The following is a 27,454-nucleotide window of genomic DNA, read 5'->3' as shown; positions in this document are numbered from 1 at the left end:
AAGTTTGTACGTTTTCCCTGTGATTGCATGGGTTTCCTCTGGGTGCTCTGGTTTCCTTCCACCCTTCAAAACATACATGAGTTGTAGGTTAATTGGGTGTAATTGGGCGTCACGAGTTCGTGGGCCGGAAGGGCTTGCCATATGCATGTATGCCTGTGTCTCTAAATCATGAGGTGATGTCCCCTTGTTCCAGTCTCACCTCCAAATTCATTTATTGTCAGATTACATATATAACATCACATACAACCCTGAGATTCTTTAATTTGGCGAAGTAGAATTTCTAATTACAGGTCATTATATACTATTCCCAAGAAGGACTACAACCTCCTTATAAAGGCTTAATATCTATCTATGAGAAAGTGGTTATTTTAAGACAAGCCTCCTTACTTAAAATCAAGAACGCCTGGGAACAGGATTTGAACCATTCGCTCTCCAATGAGGTTTGGGATTTTATTTTTAATTTGATAAACACGATTTCCTTTTGTTCTGCAATTTAAAGTGGTCCATAGAGCACATATGTCTAAAGTTAAACTGTTTGGTTTTTTATTCAGATATGAATCCTTTACGTGACAAATGTAAAACAGGTGATGCCTCTTTAGTTCACATGTTCTGGACCTGCCCCAGCTTAGAGAAATTTTGGAAGGATGATTTTAAATTTAAAATTAAATCAATGCCCTTTAATTGCTCTTTTTGCGTGCCAAGCCCCCTTTTGTATTCCATCTTTACCTCAGACTTGTGTTCTTATGTATATATGGTACAAATTTAATTATCAAGTTCACAGATGACCCCCACGGTGGTGGGCCTGATTACAGGGGACAATAAAATGGCCTGTGGGGTGAGATTTAGCACCTAGCCTTGTGGTGTGCCAAGAACAATCTGTTACTCAATACCAAACGAAAAAGATTGTGGCAGATTTTAGACGTGCAGGAAGCCACACTCACGTCCCAATTGACATCAATGGAGCGGTGGTGGAGAGCTTTAAATTCCCGGGGGTCCATATCTCTGCTGATCTCACTTAGTCTTTGAGTTCATCAATTTTTATCAAAAAGGCACAACGTCTTTACTTTTTTTGAGATAGATGAAGAAAAGTATGCCCAAGAATACTGTTGAATCTTTACAGATGTACTGTTGAGAGCGTGCTGACATACAATATTTCTGTGTGGTATGGGAACTGTCCTGAACAAGATCGTAAAGCACTCCAGCAGGGAGTGAAAACTGCCCAACGGATCAACGGAATCCAATTGCCTCCCATCGAATCCATCCATAGGGGACGATGTTTTGGCAGAGCGAGAAATGCTATCAAAGACGCAACCCACCATACCAGGAACTAGTTACTCTCCTACCATCGGACAGACGACATTAGGAGCCTTCACTCACACACCAGTAGGCTTAAGAAGAATCTTTTTTAATGAAGCTGTGACAACGTTAAACACCAGTTCAAGGCGCTGAGTGGTGCTGCACTTGGATTTTATAATCAGTCATTTTTAACAATTCATTTTAAAATAGTGTGGTTTTAATTGGATATGGATTATTGTACGCTTTTACCGCAATGTATGTAACTCTTTATTAAATTCTGATTGCTGCTGATTGTGTTTCGTTGGTTGGTCGACCAGCACAATGACAATGTATTACCATCAATATCTCAAGAGGGCGATGTTTTACTGACTTCCACTCAGAGTTAAATTTTATCTTTTACTTCATTAATGGCCAGACATGAAATTTTGATAAAATGGAGAGATAACGCCCCATCACATGCACAGTGGCTGAACGAGATTATGTCTTCCATAAATTTAGATAAAAAATTAGATGTGCGATCAAGGATTTAAATATTAAATTCCAAAAGACTCATTTATGGACAACTATCATTATGTTAAGATTTAGCATTCTTCAGGAATCTGGGAAACCAAGAAGGTGTCATTTGATTCATATGTTTCCTTTCTCAACGTTGCTTCGATGAAGGGGTTTGAAAATTTTTAAAACTTTTTTTTTCTTTTTTTGTTGTTATGCTTATTTTATTAATTACTTACGATAATTACGATCATATTTGTCTTTTTTTCTAATTTTGTGGCACACTGTAGAATTGTACTGTTCAATTGTTTAGACTTTAAATGCCAATATAATATTTTAAAAAGAAATCTAAACAGAAGAGAGAATGTAAACAAATTGACTGTGCAAATGCACAGAATAAATATTCAATTATAAATGATTTGAAGTTCTGAATCAAAATGTCAGAAGGCACAGGCTTAAAGCTGAGTCTGCAATCTCTGCTCTTCAATCAGGCAATTAAATATTTCACTAAATACCCAGTGATATTCATGGATGCAGTTCTGGCCACACAATGCTGCGTCAGTGCAGTATGGTTGCTGTAAAGCATTAGATCCGAGGTCAATCCACAGAACCATAAAAGGGGCTGAGAGGATCACTAGGGTCTCCTTCCCCCCCCCCCCCCCTCTAATCGACGAGATCTACTGGGATCGTTGTCTGAAGATGGCATGCAAAATCATTGAGGACCTGTTCCACCCCCACACACAGTGTCTTTCAGCTGCTCCTGTCAGGGAAGAGATACAGGAAGATCAGAGCCAGCACCACCAGGTTGAGGAACAGCTTCTTCCGGGCAGTGAGAATGCTGAACGACTGATGAAACAACTCTCTGAAACCCTCCTATTTATTAACAATATTTATTTTAATATATGAACATATGTGGTGGAAAGTGCGCTGACCAACTGCATCATGGTCTAGTATGGAAATACTGATACCCCCGAGCAGAAAACCCCGCAAAAGGTAGTGGGCACTGCTCAGGACATCACAGGCAAAACCTTACCCACCGTTGAGAATGTCTACAGGGAAAGCTACCATCAGAAAGCAGCAGCAATCATCAAGGATCCACACCACCCAGCACACGCTCTGTTCTTGCTGCTGCCATCAGGAAAGAGTTATCGGTGCCACAAGACTCGCACCACCAGGTTCAGGAACAGCTGCTACCCCTCCACCATCAGACTCCTCAACAACAAACTCAATCAGGGATTCAGTTAAGGACTCTTACTTGGCACATTACCGGTTTTTTCCCTCTGTTGTATTGCAGTCATTTTGTTTATATTTATCTGTTTACATGTGTACGTTGTGTAGTTTTTTTTGCACTGGTAATTCTGCCTGGCCTGCAGGAAAAAGAATCTCAGGATTGTATGTAATGTCATGTATGTACTTTGACATGAAACCTGATGTAGAGTGTATATGAATCGATCATCTGAACATGGGTTATATTGGAACGTGTGTTTTTCACTGTTCCATCAGGTTGTATTGGTACGATCATAGAACCATAGAAAATTATATGACAGAAACAGGCCTCTTTAACCCTTCTAGTCTGTGCCAAATCAAATAACAAACAAACTTGAACAATGAAAGGAGACAGATCAGCTCGTTGAATGGTTTATCGACAACAACCTTGCACTCAACATTAGCAAAACCAAGGAGATGATTGTGGACTTCAGGAGAAGTCAGGGAAACACGACCTAGCCCTCATCGAGGGGTCAGTAGTGGAGAGGGTCAAGAATTTAAAATTCCTGGTTGTCAACATCTCCAAGGATCTGTCCTGAATCCTCCACGTTGATGCAATCGCAAAGAAGGCTGGCCAGCGGCTATACTTTGTGAGGTGTCTGAGAAGATTTGGTATGTCACCAAAAACCCTTGTAAACTTCTACAGGTGGTACCGTGGAGACTATTCTGGCCAGTTCCATCATTGTCTGGTATGGAGGCGCCAAATCTCAGGTTAAGAATAAACTCCAGAGGGTTGTTAACTCGCACCGCTTGGGGATATTGGTGTCCCCAGACTGCGATGCAGCCAGTCAGCACACTTTCCACCACACCTCTATAATTTGCCAGGGTTTCCGATGTCATACCGAACCTCCACAAACTCCTGAGGAAGTAGAGGCGCTGACATGTTTTCATTCACGATGCCATTAGTGTGTCGGGTGCAGGAAAGATTTAGAAGAACTCAAATTTGCTAAACCTCTCCATCTCTGATCCCCCAATGATCACTGATCATATAACCCTATGGTTTCCCCTTCATAAATCAATAGTCAGCTCTTCAGTTTTGGTGACATTGAGTGCGAGGTTGTTGGAGTACCATTCAACCAAGTTTTCAACCTCCTTCCTGTAGGCTGACTCCTCACAGTTTATAGTAATTTTGCACAATACCGCTGCCACAAAACAACAAACTTCATGACAATAAACCCGATTCTGATTCTGCTGATGTTTCAACTTGAAATGAACTCAGTTTAACCTTTACTGCTTCATTAATGGGATAACTTTCCCAGATGGCAAGTTTGCTGATTTTACACTACGGTCAATTCACCATGACGTTTTGGTGCAGAGAAACACCACTTACCTGAGATGGCATGGCAACCGGCCTGAATTCCTCAATGTGGTGGTGACTGGTCAAAGACGGAGTCAAATCCTCAATCCGGCTATTGAGAACTGAGATGGATTCATGAACAGAAGGTGGGGTTAGGCACAGGTAATTCCTCCAATTTCCACACTCAAAACCGCGTTGACAAAATGGTTCTCCCACCCAGCAACCAGGTCCAAAGGGCAAAATGAAAAGAAAAAATGCTGGATTATGATGCTCTCAATAAAAACATTTTGAAAAGAAGAACATCAGAAACAGGAGCGGGAGTCGGCCGTCCAGCCCTGCTCCACCAGTCAATGTGAGCACAGTTGATCTGATGAGAGGCTCATCTCCATTGACTGGCCTTTTCCCCATATCCCTTAATTCCCCGACGATGCAAAAATCTCTCCAACCTTATCTTAAATCTGTTTACTGAGGTCGCCTCCACTGCTTCCACGGGCAGCAAATTCCACAGATGCTCCACCCTCTGGGAAAATGAGTTCCCCCTCATCTCCGTCCTAAATCTACTCCCTACTCCACAATCGCATGCTTGCTCTTCTCTGGCTGTATGCACATTTAGAGTTAATTTGCAAGAATGGTCGCAGAAGAACCCTTCTCAGGGTACTAGACTTAATGGGACAGATAGACTTGAAGAAAGAAAATTAGGGGGTTACGAGGTAGGAAGGGATTTTTTTTGGTAGGAATACATAGGTCAGCACAACATCGAGGACCAAAGGGCCTGTACTGTGTATAATGTCCAAAGAAGGCCAAGGACATCTATCTCCATCTGAGGCCTTTGGCTCTTTGGGAACAGGACATCATTCAACCCTACAAGCTAATTCTGCCATTGAATGAGGTGGCCAGTATCCTCATTCATTTCTTGGCTTGCTCCATGTCCATTAGATCACAAGATGTAGGATCCCAAGTAGCTTACTATGCCCATCAAGTCTGTCCCACCATCTAATCATCAGCTGATCCATTTCCCCCACTCACCCCCCCACCGCCCAGCCTTCTCCCATAACCTTTGATGCCTTGGCTAATCAAGAACCCATCAATCTCTGCCTTAAATACACCCAATGACCTGGCCTCCACAACTGCCTGTGTCAACAAATTCCACAGATTCACCTCTAAAGGAATTCCTCTGTGTCTGTTCTAAGCAGATACCCTTCAATCCTGAAGTTGTGCCCCCTTGTCCTAGACTCTCCCACCGTGGGGAAACGACCTATCTACATCTACGCCTTTCAGCATTCAAAATGTTTCAATGAGATCTCCCACCCCCCCCCCCACCCCCACCCAATGTCCTAAATTCCAATGAGTGCATGCCAAGTGCCGTCAAATGCTCCTCATATCATAACCCTTTCATTCCCGGAATCATCCTTGTGAAATTCCTCTGAACCCTCTTCCAACTTTCCATCTTTCCTTAAAAGAGGAACCCAAAACTTCTCACAAGACAAGCGAGTTCTAAAAACATGAAACAGGAGAAACTCAGCAGGTCAAACTGTGTACTTTATATAGCAATGTAGTAGAAACCCACTAGCCACCGCCAGTGGGCTGATATCGCCTCAAACTGTGCATCTTGGCGCCTCACAGTTCGGCGGGCAGCAACCTCCTTTGAAGAAGACCGCAGAGCCCACCTCACTGACAAAAGGCAAAGGAGGAAAAATCCAACACCCAACCCCAACCAACCAATTTTCCCCTGCAACCGCTGCAACCGTGTCCGCCTGTCCCGCATCGGACTTGTCAGCCACAAACAAGCCTGCAGCTGACGTGGACATTTACCCCCTCCATAAATCTTCGTCCGCGAAGCCAAGCCAAAGAAGAAAGAAAGAAGTAGAAAGCATAAAGTTGCAGAAGGATATAGACAGATTAGGAGACTGGGCAAAATTATGACAGATAAGATTCAACATCGAGAAATGTACAGTTGTACACTTTGGCAGTGGAAACAAACAGGCAGAATACTGTTTGGATGAGGAGAAAATTCAGACCTCAGATGTGCAAAGGGACCTGGGGGTCATCGTGCAGGGAAATCTAAAAGTTAATGACCAGGTGAAATTGGTAGTGAAGAAAGTGAATGCTACGTTGGCCTTCATTTCAAGAGGAATAGTGTCCAAGAGTAAAGAGGTGTTGATGAGGCTCTATGGCACTGGTGAGACCCCATTTAAAGAACTGTGTGCACTTTTGGATCCCCAATCTTAGAAAGGATGTGATGTTGTTGGAGAGGGTGCAGTGGAGATTTACCAGGATGATTCCCGGAATGCAAGGGCTGATGTACGAGGAGCGTTTGACAGCTCTTGGGTTGTATTCATTGGAGTATAGGTGAATGAGAGGAGATCTCATGGAGGCTTTTTGTATATTGAAGGGTTTAGATAGGGTGGATGCGGGTAAGATGTTTCCCTTGATGGGTGAATCAAGGACAAGGGGTCAATCAAGGACAAGGGGTCATAGTCATATAAAACAGAGATTAGGAAGAACTTCTTTAGCCAGAAGGTCATGGATCTGTGGAACTCGCTGCCCCATACAGCAGTGGAAGCCAGATCACTGGGAGTATTTAAATAAGAAATAGACAAGTATCTCATTAGTGAGGGCATCAAGGGATATGGGGAAAAGGCCGGAAATTGGAACTAGTGTAGAGTAGCTTAGTGTAGATTTACGGGACAGACTTGATAGGCCTAATGGCCTACTTTTGTTCCTTGGTCTTGTGATCTTGTGATAAAGATACAAAACCAACGTTTCAGGCTTGATCCCCTCATCAATACCTTTTTACTCCAAGGACGATGTCTGCAGACTTTCAGTACTTTTTTTTTTACTCCAAGGGAGCATGGTTGGCATGGCAGTTAGTGCAACACCTTTACAATGCCAGCGACTGGGACTGGACTCGAATCCCACGCTGTCTGTAAGGAGTTTGTCCGTTCTTCCCGTGTCTGCGTGGGTTTTCCCCAGGAACTCCGTCAGCATTCGGAGTACCTTCTCCAAACAGACTGCAGTGGCTCACGGTAGTGCCACAACACCATCCACCCAAGGACCCACAAAAGATGGACAATAAATGTGCCTGTCATGCTCCTCCCGCAAGATTCATCTTTATCATTAGTAATGGTGAACCAGTTTATTTATCCCATTAGAACCTTAGAACATTACAGCAGAGAAAACAGTCCCTTCTAGTCGGTACTGAACTGTTATTCTGCCTAGTCCCTCTGACCTCCATACCCCTCCCATCCATGTATCGGCTCAAATTTGGGGTAGCACAGTTGGTGTAGCAGTTAGCACAATGCCTTTACAGCCCCAGCGATCGGGACCGGGTTTCGAATCCCACGCTGTCTGTAAGGAGTCTGTACATTCTGCCCACGTCTGCATGGGTTTTCCTTGGGGGCTCCGGTTTCCTCCCAGGGGAAACATACCAGGGGTTGCAGGCCAATTGGGTGCAAATTGGGTGGCACAGACTTGTGGGTTGAAATGGCCCGTTACCATGCTGTATGTCTAAATTTAAATTTTAAATGTTAAAATTGAGTCTACATTCACCTCTTCAACTGACAACTCGTTCCACACTCCCACTGCTCTCTGTGTGAAGTTCCCCCTCATGCTCCCCTAAATTTTTCTCCTATCACCTAAACCCATGTCCTCTGGCTTGTATCTTACCTACCCTCAATGGAAAAAGCCGACCTACATTTACTCTGTCATATTGATTGCAGGATTATTTACAATTCTGGGCACACCAAGGGCCTTTGGTGCACATTAATCGTCGCTGTCCTACCAAGAACATCCCGCAACTATTCAACCATGCCGATGCCAGGGCAGTCAGGAAACCCCAATGAAACTGCAGAGCGACCATTACCTTCTCGGATGTCAAAGATCTTCTGGAACATGTATTTGAATCTTTTGGTGATCGAGTCCTCAGGCGCGGTTAGCAGCTGCACACTGGCGCTCCTGCCGCCCATGCCGCGCCATGTGCTCCCTTTCACAGTGCCAAAGGAGGTAACCACTTCCCCCCGGTTAGTTCTGGAGCTGTACTTCTGAGAAGGGGTTGGACTGTGGAGACAGAGAGAGTGAGGGGAATTGATTCCTCAGGCTCTGCAAACAGAGGTCATCCTACAATTGGGATAGAGATTGTTATGCAACAGAGTGAGAGCTTCTCCAATATCCACAGCTCGTTATCCATTGTAAAATCTCCTCAACACTTCTAATTTTGTAACACTTTTGTTGCCACAGTCAGCGGGGGTGCACTGCACACGTTTAGGGCTCATTGAAACAGGGATGTATCAAGTAATAAACATTGTAAGGAGCACCCACCATCATTCAGTTCAAACCAAACAATAACAAAGGGTGGTCCCGTACTTTTCTCTTTACTCATCAATGTTATAACCACGTTGAACGAAACATTATTCAAGGACTTACTGTATGTCTAAATTTCAAACATTTAAAATGCTGGAGATGCTGGGACATTGAGCAAAGAACGAGCTACTGGAGGAACTGAGCCGTCAAGGTACCATTGACAGCCAGGAAGGATCAGTCTAGGTTTCAGGTCGGGACCCTTTGTCGAGGCTCGATGAAGAGTCCTGACCCAAAGAGCTGGCTGCTGCCTGACCTGCTGCCTTGCGGGTTGGATTCTCACAGCTTTGGGTGGACCCACAGCCTGGGCTGACGTCGCTTCGGCCATCAGACTGTTACCTGGGAGAGAAGGAGGCCGGAGAGAAGAGGAGGCGTGGGCTGCGGGCATTCAACAGCTTCTTAGATTGTCGGTTTTCGGGGGTGCTTAGCGCTCGCTTCTGTGAGGTCGTCTGCAGGAGGAGGAAGAAAGACAAGTGGGAATTACACAACATAAATGACCCTCAGAAGATCATTACATATTCAACCCAATGAAACAATGTTTCTCTGGCCCACAGTGCACACACAATATACAGTTTTCCAAATCAGAATTAACTGTCATGAACAAGTCACAAAATTTGTTGTTTTGCAGCAGTGTTACAGACATCCAACTTATGGACAACTCGTACTTACAAATAAATTGTGCCCCCAATTCATGAATGCAAGACATCGAAGGAATGAGAGTAAGTGTTAACTTTTAATCATGATTTTTTTTCTCTATCTAACCTGTTTCTTTAATTTTTTTTTAAACAGTACTGAGAAAAACATTTGACTAACCTGTCAATCTCTGCCTTAAATACACCCAATGGCCCGGCCTCCACAACCACCCGTGGCAACAAATTCTGCAGATTCCCCACCCTCTGGCTAAAGAAGTTGTTCGAAGCAGATGCCCTTTAATCCTGAGGTTGTGCTCACTTCTCCTGGACTCTCCCACCATGGGAAACAACCTTTCTACATCGACTCAGTCCACGCCCTTCAACATTCAAAATGTTTCAATGAGATCCCCCCCCCCCCACCCACTCATTCTCCTAATTTCCAATGAATACAGGCCAAGATAAAGTAAATTTTAAATGTTAAAATTGAGTCTACATTCACCTCTTCAGCTGACAACTCGTCAATAAAGGGGGCAAGTTGGCTTTTCCCACTGATGTTAGGGGAGATACAAACCAGAGGGCATGGGTTAAGGGCGAAAGGGAAAAAGCTTAGGGGGCAAACATCACACAGAGTGAAACAAGCTGTCTGCTGAGGTGAAAGATGCGGGCTCAATTTTGACATTTAAGAAAAATTTGAACATGTATGGTCTGGGTGCAGGTCAGTGGGGACTGGACAGAATAATAGTCGGCACAGAAGGGCGATGTTGAGGTTTTATACGGCATCGGCCACCATCATGCCAACTTTCTACAAAAGCTCTATCAAGAGCGGGGGCGGTTGCTGCAGAGAAATGGATCGGAGGTCAAGCCACAGGACTGTAAGAGTGACAGAGAGCATCACTGGGCTCTTTCCGCCCCCCTCCCCCCACCACCGACTTGATGCACTGGGATCGTTGTCAGAGGAGAGCGCACAAAATTGTTGAGGACCCCTTCCATCCTGCACTCAGCATCTTTCAGCTGCTCCTGGGGAAGAGATCCAGGAGGATCAGAGCCAGCACCACTAGGCTGAGGAACAGCTTCTTCCCACGGGCAGTGAGAAAACTGAACGACCCAAGGAACTGCTCAAACAAACCAACTGAGACTCTCGTATTTACGAAACAATATTTACTTATTTGCAGATATGTATGCTTGTCCTACCTATGTATTGTCTGTATGTGTGTTATGTCTGGTTGGGTTGTACTTGTGCAATCAGATGACAATAAACTTGACTTGGCTGTAGCAAAGTTGTGACCCATGTTAGAGGATTCAAGGATAAGAGGGCACAACTTCTGGACTGAAGAGTTCCCAGTTAAAACAGAGATGCGGACAAAATTCTTTTGCCGGAGAGTAGTGAATCTGTGGAATTTACTACCACGGGCAGATGTGGAGGCCAAGTTGTTGGGTGTTGGCAGAGATTGATATGGGTAAAGGTTCCATTATTGTTACATAATATTACATTTAGAATGGAACATGTATGAAATTCTTTAACTTTATGTAAAAAGACAGAGAGTCGTCACTTTGTCAAGCGCCTCTCACGGAGATGAGGCCCCAACAACGACCAAACTCGCGACTCTTGGTTTACACAACCAGTTCTCCAACCACTGAGCTATCGGAGCCTCTGAGTAGGGTATCCAAGGTTATGCGAAGAAGGCAGGGGAAGTGGGGCTGATTGGGAGAATGGACCAGGTCATGATGAAAATGGGGGAGCTTCTTGATGGGCCGAATGGTCTATTTCTCCACCTATATCTTGTGGTCAAACGCCAGTCCTTCGCTACTTCTGCTCTGTAGTGCCTAGATGTCCTTCCCTCTACTTCACTGTCCCCTTCAATTTTCACCAGAATTGAGGAGACCAAGGCTACCTGCCTCCCATCATGACAGTCTACGACTCTGTTCTGTCCCTCCTGGAAAGATGAAGTTGTAAATTATTAGTTAAGCATGAATGTCTGCCGACATTGTGATTGAAGTAAAAACACAATGCTGGAGAAACTCAGCAGATCAAACCTTGATGAAGGGCTCAATCCTGAAACGTCGGTTATGTATTTTTATCTTTGCTGTATAAAGTTCACTATTTGATCTGCTGAGTTTCTCCAGCTTTGTGTTTTTACTATTTTTACTTGTAAATTATTCTTCTGTATATTTGGTCTCTAAATATTAAGTGAGAGAACCATAGAACACTGCAGCTCAAAAACAGAACCTTTGGCCCTTCTGTGCCGACTATCATTCTGTCCAGTCCCCACTGACCTGCACCCAAACCATACCACTCCTGTCCACATACATGTTCAAATTTTTCTTAAATGTCATAATTGAGCCTGCATTTTTCACCACAGCAGACAACTCGTTTCACTCTGTGTGATGTTTTCCCCCTAAGCTTTTTCCCTTTCACCCTTAACCCATGTCCTCTGGTTTGTATCTCTCCTAACATCAGTGGGAAAAGCCAACCTACATTTACTTTATCTTGTATCCTATTCCTCTCGACATGAACGTCAACAATGCATTCGCCTTCTTCACCACCGACTCACCCTGGAGGTTAACCTTTAGGCCAGCAGGAGGAAACCAGAGAAGTCCCTTCTGACCCATAAGAGAGAAGGAAATACTTACCCTTCCTGGAGTGGTGTATGAATCCAGCAGGTTCTCCTCCTCCTCCTCAGCCTGCACACTGTCCAAAGTTAAAGTAAATGCGTTGATCACAATGGGATGCAGTTGATACTGCTGCCAAAAACTATCTCTCCCTCTCTCTTTATTACCTATCTTCATTCAGGTGAGCTGGGGCCTTACACTTTACTCTTTCCTGCCATTCGGCTGCTCCAGGGGACAAACAAGATGCCGTTGGCTTGGACACCGAGCAAGGGTCCCATCTCGCAACACAACCGACCGCTCCAGAAACACTGAGGGGTGGGAGTGCACAGTTAGGTGGGAGAACAGTAGAGTGAAAAGCTGAGAAGTGATGGGGAGGGGGAGAGTTCACTGAATGGAGAGGGAAAGGGGTACTGGAGCAGGAGGAAAGGAGACAGAGGGATGGTGAAAGATGGAGAGAGAAGGGGGGTAATGAACCGGGAGGAAAGGAGACAGAGGGATGGTGAAAGAGGGAGAAAGAGAGGGAAGGGACAATGGAGTGGGAGGGAAGGAGACAGAGGGATGGTGAAAGAGGAAGAATGAGAGGGAAGGGGGCAATGGAGCGGGAGGAAATGAAACAGGGATGGTGAAAGAGGGAGAGGAAAGGGGGTGATGGAGCAGGAGGAAAGGAGACAGGGATGGTGAAAGAGAGAGGGAAGGGGGTAATGGAGCAAGAGGAAATGAGACAGAGGGATGGTGAAAGAGGGAGAGAGAGGGGGAAGGGGCCAAACAAAAACCAAAGAAGTCAATGTTAATGCTGTCCAGTTGGAAAATGAGGTGCTGTTCCTCCAATTTCTGGGTGGCCTTGGTTCTGCAGTGCGGGAGCCCCATGGACGAAAACGTCGGCGTGGGAGCGGGGCGCAAAATTGTAGTGGTCAGGGCCCCCCCCCCCCCCATTATTGCAGTGGACAGTCCGAGGGTGCTCGACGAAACGATGGGGACTTTGGTAGATTATATAGCTGCTGTAAGTTGTCTGTTGAGTGCAGGATCTGGGAGGAATGATGGGAATGCAGGGAGAAATGATGGGATCAATTTGCCACAAATGCTTGCTTGAGGAGGGATCAGGGAGTTGAAGGGCATGTTTCTGTGCTGCTTTACTCTCTGTCACCAGCCCTCTGCAGAGAACAACGTGTGCATTTTATATTTAATCCAAAAGGATACAGGTCTTCAATAGTGTGCAGGTCCAGTGTGGGTGCCTGATAGTTTTTCCTCGTTGTCATCGTACGTGGCTTATTGACCCTTTTGCTAAAATTCTGCGAAGAGAAAACATGGTTTTGGGGCATGTGGGAAGAGGAGAAAATGAAATAAATTTATTAAAATAAATCTGTTAAGTTCAATAAGTCACACTTCCAGATCCAATTCAGCACTCTCACTTATTATTCACTTGAGACATGACTTCTGAATCCCACAGTGAACAGTGCCCCATCATCAACGGTCTATAGGAAACACAAGTGGGGGTGGGGGGAGGTCCACAATCTGCTGGAGGAACTCAGCAGGTCGAGAAGCTTCCTTGTTCCACTGAAATGACACGATTAATCAAAGTTCAAATTTATACTTGACGTCACATACAACCTTGAGAGGCAGTGTCTAGAGAAAGCAGCCTCCATCCTCAAGGAACACCCCCAGGCCATGCCCTCTTCACCCTGCTACCATTGGGAAAAAGATTCAGGAAGTTGGATACGAGCATTCAGCGACACGGTTAGCATAGTGGCTAGTGCAATGCCTTTACAGCGCCAACGACCAGGACCGGACTGGGGTTCGAATCCCACACTGCCTGCAAAGACTTTGTTCATTTTCCCCGTGTCTGCATGGGTTTTCTTCCCCTCCGCCACCAAATTTCTGAATGGACGATGAACCAGACGCTGCCTCACGTTCGCTTCTTTTGCACTAATTTTTTAAATATATAATTTATAGCAATATTTATACCTGCAACATTGCAGCAAAGCAACGTTCATGACAGTAAAATCTGATTCTTTTTACTGTTGGCCAGGCAGAACATCTGATTGATAGTACAAAGATTTTCATTTAGAATACAGAGTGAGCCAGATGTATGCTTAGTTCAGCCCATACACAAGAGGCTATTCAGCCAATCATGCGCATGCCAGTTCAAGTAATTTTATTCCCCACTCTCTTTTCCTGTAAGCTATCCCCCAGACATTCTGTTCAACACCTCCACATTCTGCCACTCACATTCTTCCCCAAAAATCTACATGGCCAGTTATCCCACATATTTGGAATATAAGATGCAACTGGAGCACCCAGAGGAATCCCATGTGGTCAGAGGGAGAACTCCAGGATTGAACCCGGCTGGGTCTCTGAGGCCATGAAGACAGGGCAGCTGGTATTTATGCATTCAAAATCAGCAACGGACAAGGGTTTCATGTCAAGGACAGATGACGGGGTCTTGAAATGTCTATTATCCACTTCCCTCTCCACATTTAGCCTGACCCACTGAGTCCCTCCAGCAATGTCCTTTTTTGCCCCTTTGAAACAGTTCTTTTTTTTTTTTAAAAACTTTATTTAAAATTTTATGACATGAATAAAATAAAAATTACATTTAAAGAAATAATAAAAAATAAGATAATAAAAATTAGAATACTACATCATTAAACTACACAAATTAACCCCCCCAATAATTATAACACATTAATCATCCAATTTAAAATTAGTCCAATCCTCCCCCCAAAATAAAGAGTGAAGAATTAATTAACAATATTGTAAATAAAATAGAAAAAGCCCCACTTACAAAAAAAGGATAAAACTTAACAACAAAAAAAATTACTAACAACAAAAAAATATCAATACTAAAATAATACCCTTAAACATATATTTAAATCAAACATAATACATGTATTTAACAAATGAAATCCACTTTAAAACTAAGTTTAAATATTAAAATCATATATCAACCACATATCTGTTATTGTAAAAAATCATAATTAATAATACCTAAATACAGAATTTCCATTAATACCAAGTTTCCTTTATAATTCATCGAGAGAACAAAAATATCCCTTAGAAAAACAATCAGATAAACTTTTTATTCCCTTCCCCTTCCCTTATATAAAAAAAGAAAAAAAAAGAAAAAAGTTCAAACTCTTATAAAATTCTCCATATTCTTCATTTATAACATCTTCAAAATTCTCTATCGAAATTAACTTAATTTTATTAAACTCTTCTCCCTCAATGTATTTGTACTTAATTTTCTTCTTTCTTCTTATCACCTTTCCCCTCATCTTCCTCTTCATCTAATTCAACATTATCTTCTGTGACATCATCCTCTTAAAAAAGAAAGAAAAAACACCCCCCAAAAAGAGAAAAAAAAGGAGAGAAAGAAACCTCCTAATTCCCTCTCAATTACAATCAGAAAACAAAAAGAGTTAAAAAAAATTATTTATTTTTAAAAAAAATAATAAAAAAACCTTCACTTCTTAAACAGGTCGGAGGTCACAACTACCTCCTCCTGTTTAAACCGCCCAAAGCGGTAACTCCCCCAAAATATTGGGTGTGAAATAACTCACAGGTAGCTGATGACTTCTGGAATCTAGTGCCCACCCAGTTCCCTCTCCCAACTCCCATTTCATTAAACATTCATCATTATTTAAACTATTTAAACTCTTCTCAAAAAAAAGATAAAAGATTTATTTATTTTTAAATCAACGTTACCACTTCGGTCACCATTGCTTCCATTTCTTTTAAAAAACTGGATCCCACCTTGCATCTCTACTCTCTTTGGAGACCTTGAAGGACTACATCGTTCCTGAAACTGCATGATTGGTAGAGACTGAGTAAAGTCCATAACCTCTTTAGGATTGTCAAAGAACTTTGGCTAATTTCCATCCTAAAAAATCTTCAGTACTGCAGAATACCTGAATGTTCCCTTATGTCTTTTTTTCCACAACCGTTCTTTCACAGAATTAAATTAGCGTCGTTGAAACATAATTTTTTTTTTTTTTTTTTTCACACCATAAATCACAATAGCCATGATATACACTTTTTCTTTTCCACACATTTACAGTTACTTTTTCTCCCTCCCCCCTCCCTCCTCCCAAGCCACCCCCCCCCCCCTCTCATCCATTTTAGGTATACAATCTAGGTTGCATTAATTCAGTTAGACAATGTTGTCATTCAACAAAAATACACCAGAAATTCTACTGAGTCCATTCTTTTCTTTTCTTCTCCTTCCATCAACTTAGGTAATGTTTGTTCCCGGTAGGTTTTCGCTATTGTATTTAATGTAAGGCTCCCATACTTGTTCGAATATTTCAATATTATTTCTTAAACTATATGTTATTTTTTCTAATGGAATACATTTATTCATTTCTATATACCATTGTTGTATTTTCAAATTATCTTCCAATTTCCAGGTTGACATAATACATTTTTTTGCTACGGCTAGGGCTATCTTGACAAATCTTTTTTGTGCATCTTCCAAGTCAATTCCAAATTCTTTATTTTTTATGTTACTTAGGAGAAAGATCTCTGGATTCTTTGGTATATTGTTTTCTGTTATTTTATTTAATATCTGATTGAGATCATCCCAAAATTTTTCTACTCTCTCACATGTCCAGATTGCATGAATTGTTGTTCCCCTTTCTTTTTTACATCGAAAACATCTATCAGATACTGTTGGGTCCCATTTATTTAACTTTTGCGGTGTAATGTATAGTCTGTGTAACCAATTATATTGTATCATACGCAGCCTCGTATTTATTGTATTTCTCATCGTTCCAGAGCATAACTTCTCCCATGTTTCCTTTTTTATCTTTATATTTAAATCTTGTTCCCATTTTTGTTTAGTTTTACCATTTGTTTCCTCATTTTCCTTTTCTTGCAGTTTAATATACATATTTTTTATAAATCTTTTGATTAACATTGTATCTGTAATCACATATTCAAGGTTACTTCCCTCTGGTAAACTCAAGTTGCTTCCTAATTTATCTTTCAAGTAGGATCTCAGTTGGTAATATGCCAGCGCTGTATCTCCAGTTATATTGTACTTATCTCTCATTTGTTCAAAGGATAAGAATCTACTTCCTGAAAAACAATTTTCTATTCTTTTAATCCCTTTTTTTTCCCATTTTCTAAAGGCAAGGTTGTCTATTGTAAAAGGGAGTAGCTTATTTTGCGTCAATATTAGTTTTGGTATTTGGTAATTTATTTTATTTCTTTCTACATGAATCTTCTTCCATATATTGAGGAGATGGTGTAATACTGGAGAAGTTCTATGTTGTACCAATTTTTCGTCCCATTTATATAATATGTGTTCAGGTATCTTTTCCCCTATTTTATCTAATTCTAGTCTCGTCCAGTCTGGTTTTTCCCTTGTTTGATAAAAATCTGATAGGTACCTTAATTGTGCGGCTCTATAATAATTTTTGAAGTTTGGCAATTGTAAGCCTCCTTGTTTATACCATTCTGTTAATTTATCTAGTGCTATCCTCGGTTTCCCCCCTCTCCATAAAAATCTCCTTATTATTTTCTTTAACACTTTGAAGAATTTTTCTGTCAGTTGTATTGGCAATGCCTGAAATAAGTATAGTATCCTTGGAAAAATGTTCATTTTAATACAGTTTATCCTTCCTATCAGTGTTAGTGGTAGCTCTTTCCAATGCTCTAAATCGTCCTGTAATTTTTTCATTAGTGGATTGTAATTGAGTTTATATAATTGGCCTAGATTTTTGTTTATTTGCACACCTAGGTATCTTATTGCCTGCGTTTGCCATCTGAATGGGGATTCCTCCTTAAATTTTGAGAAATCCGCGTTATTCATAGGCATTGCTTCACTTTTATTTACGTTTATCTTGTATCCCGACACTTCTCCATATTCCTTCAATTTCTTATATAGTTCTTTTATTGATAGTTCTGGTTCTGTTAAGTACACTATCACATCATCCGCAAACAGACTGATTTTATATTCCCTGTCTTTTATTTTTATTCCTTTTATATTATTATCTCTTCTTATCGATTCTGCTAGTGGTTCTATAGCTAGCGCAAACAATAATGGTGATAGTGGGCATCCCTGCCGCGTTGACCTGCTTAAGTTAAATTGCTTTGATACATGTCCATTTACTGTCACTTTCGCTAACGGTCCCTTATATAATGCTTTAATCCAATTAATATACTTCTCCGGTAAACTGAATTTTTGCAATACTTTGAACAAGTAATTCCATTCTACTCTGTCGAAGGCCTTCTCTGCGTCTAAAGCAACTGCTACTGCCGGTGCTTTATTTCCTTCTACTGCATGAATTAAGTTAATAAATTTACAAATATTGTCTGTTGTGCGTCTTTTTTTGATAAATCCAGTTTGGTCTAAATTTACCATTTTCGGTACCTGTTCTGCTAATCTGTTCGCTAATAGTTTAGCTATTATCTTATAATCTGTGTTTAGCAGAGATATTGGTCTGTATGACGCTGGTGAGAGTGGATCTTTCCCTTGTTTTAGTATCACTGTAATTATTGCTGTTTTACATGAATCTGGTAAGTTTTGTGTCTCATCAATCTGGTTGATTACATCCAGGAGGGGCGGTATTATTAGGTCTTTAAATGTTTTGTAGAATTCTATTGGGAGTCCATCCTCTCCTGGTGTCTTATTATTTGGTAAATTTTTTATTATCTCTTGTATTTCTACTGTTCCAAATGGTTCTGTTAATTTATTTTGTTCCTCTATTTGTAGTTTTGGTAGTTCAATTTTAGTCAAAAATTCATCTGTTTTCCCTTCTTTCCCTTCGTTTTCGGTTCGGTATAATTGTTCATAAAATTCTCTGAAGTTTTCCTTAATTTCTTTTGGATTATATGTAATTTGTTTGTCTTTTTTCCTTGTTGCCAATACCATTTTCTTAGTTTGCTCTGTCTTAAGCTGCCATGCTAGGATTTTGTGTGTTTTTTCCCCTAGTTCATAATATTTCTGTTTTGTCTTCATTATATTCTTCTCCACCTTATATGTTTGTAATGTTTCATATTTTATTTTTTTATCCGCCAATTCTCTTCTTTTGGTTGTATCTTCCTTTATTGCTAATTTTTTTTCTATGTTTATTATTTCCCTTTCCAACTGCTCTGTTTCCTGATTATAGTCCTTCTTCATCTTGGTTGCATAACTTATTATTTGCCCTCTAATGAATGCTTTCATTGCGTCCCATAGTATAAACTTATCTTCCACTGATTCCGTATTTACTTCAAAGTACATTTTTAATTGTTTTTCAATAAATTCTCTAAAATCCTGTCTTTTAAGTAGCATGGGGTTTAATCTCCATCTATACATTCTTGGAGGGATGTCCTCTAGCTCTATTGCCAATAACAGGGGTGAGTGGTCCGATAATAGTCTAGCTTTATATTCCGTTTTCCTAACTCTCCCTTGATTGTGGGCTGATAACAGGAATAGGTCTATCCTTGAGTATGTTTTATGTCTAGTCGAGTAGTATGAGTATTCCTTTTCTTTTGGGTTTTGTTTCCTCCATATGTCCACAAGTTTCATTTCTTGCATTGATTTAATTATAAATTTGGTTACTTTGTTCTTCCTGTTAATTTTTTTCCCCGTTTTATCCATATTTGGATCCAAATTCAGATTGAAATCCCCTCCTATTAGTATGTTCCCTTGCGTATTAGCTACCTTCAAAAAGGTATCTTGCATAAACTTTTGATCTTCTTCGTTAGGTGAATATATATTAAGTAGATTCCAAAGCTCTGAATATATCTGACATTTTATCATAACATATCTCCCTGCTGGATCTATTATTTCCTCTTCTATTTTAAATGGCACATTTTTGCTAATTAATATAGCCACTCCTCTTGCTTTTGAATTATACGATGCTGCTGTTACATGTCCTACCCAATCTCTCTTTAATTTCTTGTGCTCCAATTCAGTTAAGTGTGTTTCTTGGACAAATGCTATATCTATTTTTTCCTTTTTCAGTAAATTTAGTAGTTTCTTCCTTTTAATTTGGTTATGTATTCCATTAATATTTAGAGTCATATAGTTCAGCGTAGCCATTTTATATTTTGTTTATCTTCTCTTTCCGTTTTTCCATCATTACCTTTCCTCCTTTTCCATTTCTGTTTTCTTATTTTCAACTCTTTACCAGACAACATTCCTACAACATCCAACATTTTCCTTATTCTCCTATTTCTATCTTCTTTATCCCCAATCTCCCCTTCCCCTCCTGAGTTGCCCTTTATCCCTTGTCGGACAACCACATCTCCCCTCTCCATTTGGATTTGCGAATCCACTCGCAAGCGTCAACTGATTTTGCAGTGACCGCTCTTTTCCCCCACCCAGCCCCCCCCAGAAAAGATTTCGCTTTTTATATGTCACAAAGGTCACTCTTTTAATTCCCTCTTTATTCTCTCTATTCCATTACCTTCCCTTATTAATTCTTGTCTATACTCTCTATGTTTTCCTCTAATTACAGATACTTTCACATATGCCCATTGTCTCTATTCACTCTTATACCTCTTTACCCGCATACATATCAATCGTGGTCATTTTTACCCTCCTTACCCGTCTTCATCCCTCAGTCTATTTTTGTCTTTACCCACATACATATCAATCGTGATCATTTTAACTCTCATTACCCGTCTTCCTCCCTCAGTCTATTTTTGTAATTGTTCTGCAAATTTTCGTGCTTCTTCTGGATCCGAGAATAGTCTGTTTTGTTGTCCTGGAATAAATATTTTCAATACCGCAGGATGCTTCAGTGTAAATTTATATCCTTTCTTCCATAAAATCGCTTTTGCTGCATTGAACTCTTTTCTCTCCTTTAGGAGTTCAAAGCTTATATCTGGATAAATGAAGATTTTTTGCCCTTTATACTCCAGTGGTTTGTTGCCCTCTCTTACTTTTTCCATTGTCTTCTCCAGTACCTTTTCTCTTGTAGTATATCTTAGGAATTTTACTACAATAGATCTTGGTTTTTGTTGTGGTTGTGGTTTAGGGGCCAATGCTCTATGTGCCCTTTCTATTTCCATTTCTTGCTGTAGTTCTGGACATCCTAGGGCCTTAGGGATCCATTCTTTTATAAACTCCCTCATATTCTTGCCTTCTACATCTTCCTTAAGGCCCACTATCTTTATGTTATTTCTTCTGTTATAATTTTCCATTATATCTATTTTTTGGGCTAGTAATTCTTGTGTCTCTTTAGTTTTTTTATTAGATTCCTCCAATTTCTTTTTTAAGTCTTCTACCTCCATTTCTGCTGCTATTGCCCGTTCTTCCATCTTGTCCATTTTTTTCCCCATTTCTGTTAAGGTCATATCCATTTTATTTATTTTCTTTTCTGTGTTGTTTATTCTTCTTCTTAAATCATTGAATTCCTGTGTTTGCCATTCTTTAAATGACTCCATGTATCCTCTAACAAGAGCAAGTATATCCTTTACCTTGCCTTTCCCTTTATCTATTTCACTGTATTCTTCCTCTTCTTCTTCCTCTGGGTTGACCATCTGTTGTTTCTTTGCTGCCCTTTCCTCCTCTTCTTTCTTGTTTCCATTGTCTTCTGTGGTTTCTTCTTGCTGCAGGTGTTCTGCAGCTGTCGTTGCCGGCTGTGGAGATCGACTCCCCAGCTGGTCCCCCCTCCCGTCGGTGTGTTTTTTTTCATGCGCATCGCGCATGCGCGACTCCTCGCGCATGCGCGGTTGCGCACTTTTACTCGGCTCTGTGAGCCATTGTTGTAGTTCTCTTTCTACCGACCTGAGGTAGTGGGGTCTTCTCTCCACAGCGGGCCTCTTCGGACAGGTAAGGCCTTCACCTTTTTCCTCCGTTGTCTTCTCTTCCTCTCTTCTTTCCGTTGATTTTGATTTTTCTCCTTTTGTCTCCATCTTCTTTCCACCTTTATACTCACTTTTCTTTAACTTGTATTTCTGTGCCTTTGTATTTTCTCTTGTTTTTCCCGACTTTTCTGGAGAGGGCTGGAGTTCACCGTCCGGCCACTACTCCATCACGTGACTCCTCCGAAACATAATTTCTTGACTCAAATCTTGATAGAAGAAAACAGGATTATTCTGAACCATCAAAGGAGATCTATTTTGCTGGGCATTTTTAATAGCCGTACGTAAAATTGTCTCTCTGTCACAATAGTTTAAACAACGGATCAAAACAGATCTTGGATTGTGTCCTGAAAGAGATTTTCTTCTTAAAACTCTATAAGCACGTTCTAGTATTAAACCTTCAAGGAATTTATCCTGTCCTAACACTCGTGGAATCCATTCAGTAAAAAATTTTCTTGGATCTGGTCCTTCTATGCCTTCTGGCAAACCAACAATTTTCACGTTGTTCCGTCTAGATTGATTCTCCAAATAATCAACCTTTATTGCTAAATTTTTATTTTGGATCTGCAATGTTTCAATTATTCTATTTTCATCTTGCAGTTGATCCTGTGCATCGACTAAACCTTGATCACACATTTCAAATCTTTCAATGGTTTCAAGCTTAAAAGCTCCATTAATGACTTCCGCCATCACATTAATCTTGGAAATAAACAGGTTCACAAAATTAGCTAAGTGACTCGATACAGAATATATCTTATCTTCAAGATCCTTAACAGACATTTCAACAGAAATAGATTCAGGCATAATGGGGTCTTGCTGTTCCTTAGAGACCACGGGATCTTCTGTCCCTTCCCTTAATTTAGTATCTTTTCTAGCAGTTTGACTTCGTATAAAAATCCCTCTCAAAGTCCCCCCAGCAATGCCAGGAGACTGAAGATCAGGGTTATCTTTAAGTCAAATCTCTTTAATCATCTTCACTGAATCGATGTCTGGAAAAACCGTTGTAATTGAAGATGCATTTTGCAGCGCCACCACTATAGCAGTCGAATGACAACTCTTTAACTCTCCAGCTGGTGGCGCCCCAGCTGATTCAACTGTCAAGACCTCAGCAACAACACCTGCAGTGGCCACCGTGCGAAACACTGGCACCCGTCAAGCCCCTTGTTCTGAAAGGTGTTGAGTGCGACCTTCAGAGAGCCTCACCGGCTTAAAATGAAGCTTCAATGCCGAACTCTGCACGTCCTCCTCTGGATCCATTCTACGTTGAGACCTGGCTTCTTGTAAACAAGTAGGCTCAGACAATTTCGGAAAATGTAGTTTTTTTTAACAGTCTGTTGATATTTTCTTTTACCTTTTTTTTTGCATATAAACCATTAGGCACTAATCCAACACCTCTTATTTTTTATAAACTTTTAAAAGAACTTTAACGGGCACTTAAAGACAAAACAATAAATCAGAGTCAGGATAGGTCTGGAAGGCACGTCTGTTCCCTACGCCATCTTGCCATGCCCCCCAAACAGTTCTTCTTTTAGAAGAATTTCAAGAGGAATAGAATACAAGAGCATGGGTGTGATGTTGAGGCACTAGTGAGACCTCACGTGGAGAATTGTGAGCAGTTTTGAGCTTCTCGTTTACGGAAGGATGTGCTGATGTTGGAGAGGGTTCCAAGGAGGTTCAAAAGGATGATTCCAATTTTAGATATGAGAATAGTGGAAATATTTTATGTTTTAGAAATGTTGTCTTATAATGTGTTCAAAAAAAGAAAGCAGAAATGGGTAAGAAGGGAAGGTGGTGATGAGGAAACGGAAAGGAAAGATAAACAAAGTATGAAATGGCTATGTTGAACTATATGACTTTAAATATTAATGGAATACATAACCAAATCAAAAGGAAGAAACTGTTAAATTTACTGAAAAAAGAAAAAAATTGATATAGCATTCGTACAAGAAACACATCTAACTGAAGTGGAACACAAGAAATTAAAGAGAGATTGGATAGGACATGTAACAGCAGCATCATATAATTCAAAAGCCAGAGGAGTAGCTATATTAATCAATAAAAATGTACCAATCAAAATAGAAGAGGAAATAATAGATCCAGCAGGGAGATATGTAATGATAAAATGTCAGATATATTCACAATTTTGGAATTTACTCAATGTATATTAACCTAATGAAGAAGATCAAAAATTTATGCAAGATATCTTTTTGAAGATAGCAGATACACAAGGGAACATAGTAATAGGAGGGGATTTCAACCTTAATTTGGACTCAAACATGGATAAAACTGGAAAAATCTAACAGAAAGAACAAAGTAACCAAATTTATAATTAAATCGATGCAAGAAATGAAACTTTTGGATATATGGAGGAAACAACACCCAGAGGAAAAGGAATATTCATATTATTCGGGCAGACATAAAACATACTCAGGGATAGACCTATTCCTGTTATCAGCCCACATTCAAGGGAGAGTGAGGAAAACTGAATATAAAGCTAGACTATTGGACCACTCACCCCTGTTATTGGCAATAGAGCTAGAGGACATCCCACCAAGAATGTATAGATGGAGATTAAACTCCATGCTACTTAAAAGACAGGATTTTAGAGAATTAATTGAACGACAAATTAAAATGTACTTTGAAATAAATACAAAATCAGTGAAAGATAAGTTTATACTATGGGACCCAATGAAAGCGTTCATCAGAGGGCAAATAATAAGTTATGTAACTAAGATGAAGAAGGACTACAATCCGGAAACAGAACAGTTGGAAAGGGAAATAGCAAATATAGAAAAAGAATTAGCAATGAAGGAAGACACAACTAAAAGAAGAGAATTGGCAGATAAAAAAATAAAATATGAAACACTACAAACATATAAGGTGGAGAAGAACATAATGAAGACAAAACAGAAATATTATGAGCTAGGAGAAAAAACGCACAAAATTCTAGCGTGGCAGCTTAAGACAGAACAAACTAAAAGAATGGTATTGGCATTAAGGAAAAAGGACAAACAAATTACATATAATCCAACGGAGATCAATGAAAACTTCAGGGAATTTTACGAGCAACTATATCAAACTGAAAACGAAGGGAAAGAAGACAAAATAGATGAATTTCTAACTAAAATTGAACTACCGAAATTACAAACAGAGGAGCAAAATAAATTAATAAAACCATTTGAAATAGAAGAATTAGAGGAGATAATAAAAAAACTACCGAACAATAAAACACCAGGAGAGGATGGATTCCCAATAGAATACTATAAAACATTTAAAGACTTATTAATTCGTCGAGGAGTCACGTGATGGAGTAGTGGCCGGACGGTGAACTCCAGCCCTCTCCAGAAAAGTCGGGAAAAACAAAGAAAAACACAAAGGCACAGAAATAAAAGTTACAGAAAAGTGAGTATAAAGGTGGAAAGAAGATGGCGACAAAAAAAGAAAAATCGAAAGCAACGGTAAGAAGAGAGGAAGAGAAGACAAAGGAGGAAAAAGGTGAAGGCCTTACCTGTCCGAAGAGGCCCGCTGCGGAGAGAGAAACCCGCTCCCTCAGGTCGGTAAATAATGGACGACAAAAATGGCTCGCAGAGCCGAGTAAAAGTGCGCAACCGCGCATGAAAAAAAACACACCGACGGGAGGGGGGACCAGCTGGGGAGTCGATCTCCACAGCCGGCAACGACAACTGCAGAACACCTGCAGCAAGAAGAGACCACAGAAGACAATAGAAACAAGAAAGAAGAGGAGGAAAGGGCACCAAAGAAACAACAGATGGCCAACCCAGAGGAAGAAGAGGAAGAGGAAGAGTACAGAGAAATAGAAGAAGAAAAGAAAGGCAAGGTAAAGGATATACTTGCTCTTATTAAAGGATACATGGAGTCATTTAAAGAATGGCAAACACAGGAATTTAAGGATTTAAGAAAAAGAATAAACAACACAGAAGAGAAAATAAATAAAATGGAGATGACCTTAACAGAAATGGGAAAGAAAATGGACAAGATGGAAGAGTGGGCAGTAGCAGCAGAAATGGAGGTAGAAGACTTAAAAAAGAAATTGGAGAAATCTAATAAAAAAACTAAAGAGACACAAGAACTACTAGCTCAAAAAATAGATACAATGGAAAACCATAACAGAAGAAATAACATAAAGATAGTGGGCCTTAAGGAAGATGAAGAAGGCAAGAATATGAGGGAGTTTATAAAAGAGTGGATCCCTAAGACCCTAGGATGTCCAGAACTACAGCATGAAATGGAAATAGAAAGGGCACATAGAGTATTGGCCTCTAAACCACAACCACAACAAAAACCAAGATCTATTGTAGTAAAATTCCTAAGATATACTACAAGAGAAAAGGTACTGGAGAAGACAATGGAAAAAGTAAGAGAGGGCAACAAACCACTGGAGTATAAAGGGCAAAAAATCTTCATTTATCCAGATATAAGTTTTGAACTCCTAAAGAAGAGAAAAGAGTTCAATACAGCAAAGGCGATTTTATGGAAGAAAGGGTATAAATTTATACTAAAGCATCCAGCGGTATTGAAAATATTTATTCCAGGACAACAAAACAGACTATTCTCGGATCCAGAAGAAGCACGAAAATTTGCAGAACAATTACAAAAATAGACTGAGGGAGGAAGACGGGTAATGAGAGTTAAAATGATCACGATTGATATGTATGTGGGTAAAGACAAAAATAGACTGAGGGATGAAGACGGGTAATGAGAGTAAAAATGATCACGATTGATATGTATGCGGGTAAAGAGGTTTAAGAGTGAATAGAGACAATGAGCATACATAAATGTATCTGTACTTAGAGGAAAATATAGATAGTATAGACAAGAATTAATAAGGGAAGGTAATGGAATACAGAGAATAAGGAGGGAATTAAAAGAGTGACCTTTGTGACATATGAAAAGTGAAATCTTTTCTGGGGGAGGCGGGGTGGGGGGAAATAGCGGTCACTGCAAAATCAGTTCACGCTTGCGAGTGGATTCGCAAATCCAAATGGAGAGGGGAGATGTGGTTGTCCGACAAGGGATAAAGGACAACTCAGGAGGTGAAGGGGAGATTGGGGATAAATAAGATAGAAATAGGAGAATAAGGAAAATGTTGGATGTTGTAGGAATGTTGTCTTATAAAGAGTTGAAAATAAGAAAACAGAAATGGAAAAGGAGGAAAGGTAATGATGGAAAAACGGAAAGAGAAGATAAACAAAATATAAAAGGGCTACGCTGAACTATATGTCTTTAAATATTAATGGAATACATAACCAAATTAAAAGGAAGAAACTACTCAATTTAAATGAATAAATGTATTCCATTAGAAAAAATAACAGATAGGTTAAGAAATAATATTGAAATATTCGAGCAAGTATAGGAGCCTTACATTAAATACAATAGTGAAAACCTACCGGGGACAAACAGTACCTCAGTTGATGGAAGGAGAAGGAAAGAAAAGAATGGATTCAGTAGAATTTCTGGTGTAATTTTGTTGAATGACAACATTGTCTGACTAGATAAATTAACAGAATGGTATAAACAAGGAGGCTTACAACTGCTAAATTTTAAAAATTATTATAGAGCCGCACAATTAAGATACCTATCAGATTTTTATCAAACAAGGGAAAAGCCAGATTGGACGAGATTAGAATTAGATAAAATAGGGGAAAAGATACCTGAACACATATTATATAAATGGGATTTAAAATTGGTA

The 27,454-nt window shown here is 40.2% G+C and overlaps 1 protein-coding gene across 7 annotated transcripts in view; it reads right to left on the bottom strand.

The window, feature by feature from the left end:
* The window catches only part of pola2 (polymerase (DNA directed), alpha 2), an 89,616-nt gene that overhangs the window by 45,885 nt on the left and 16,277 nt on the right, over positions 1–27,454 (bottom strand). For all 7 annotated transcript variants that reach the window (XM_069894166.1, XM_069894162.1, XM_069894164.1 and 4 more), the window contains 5 exons: positions 13,147–13,238; positions 11,971–12,028; positions 9,047–9,156; positions 8,214–8,407; positions 4,385–4,473 (listed from right to left, as the gene is read on the bottom strand). In XM_069894166.1, coding sequence (XP_069750267.1) covers positions 4,385–4,473; positions 8,214–8,407; positions 9,047–9,156; positions 11,971–12,028; positions 13,147–13,238 — 543 coding nt within the window. The remainder of the gene's footprint in view (positions 1–4,384; positions 4,474–8,213; positions 8,408–9,046; positions 9,157–11,970; positions 12,029–13,146; positions 13,239–27,454) is intronic.

Source organism: Narcine bancroftii, chromosome 8 (assembly GCF_036971445.1).
Source record: "Narcine bancroftii isolate sNarBan1 chromosome 8, sNarBan1.hap1, whole genome shotgun sequence".
In the NCBI taxonomy this organism is placed as follows: domain Eukaryota; kingdom Metazoa; phylum Chordata; class Chondrichthyes; order Torpediniformes; family Narcinidae; genus Narcine; species Narcine bancroftii.
Note: the sequence above shows the minus strand (reverse complement) of the source record. Positions and strands in the feature narration are given on the sequence as shown.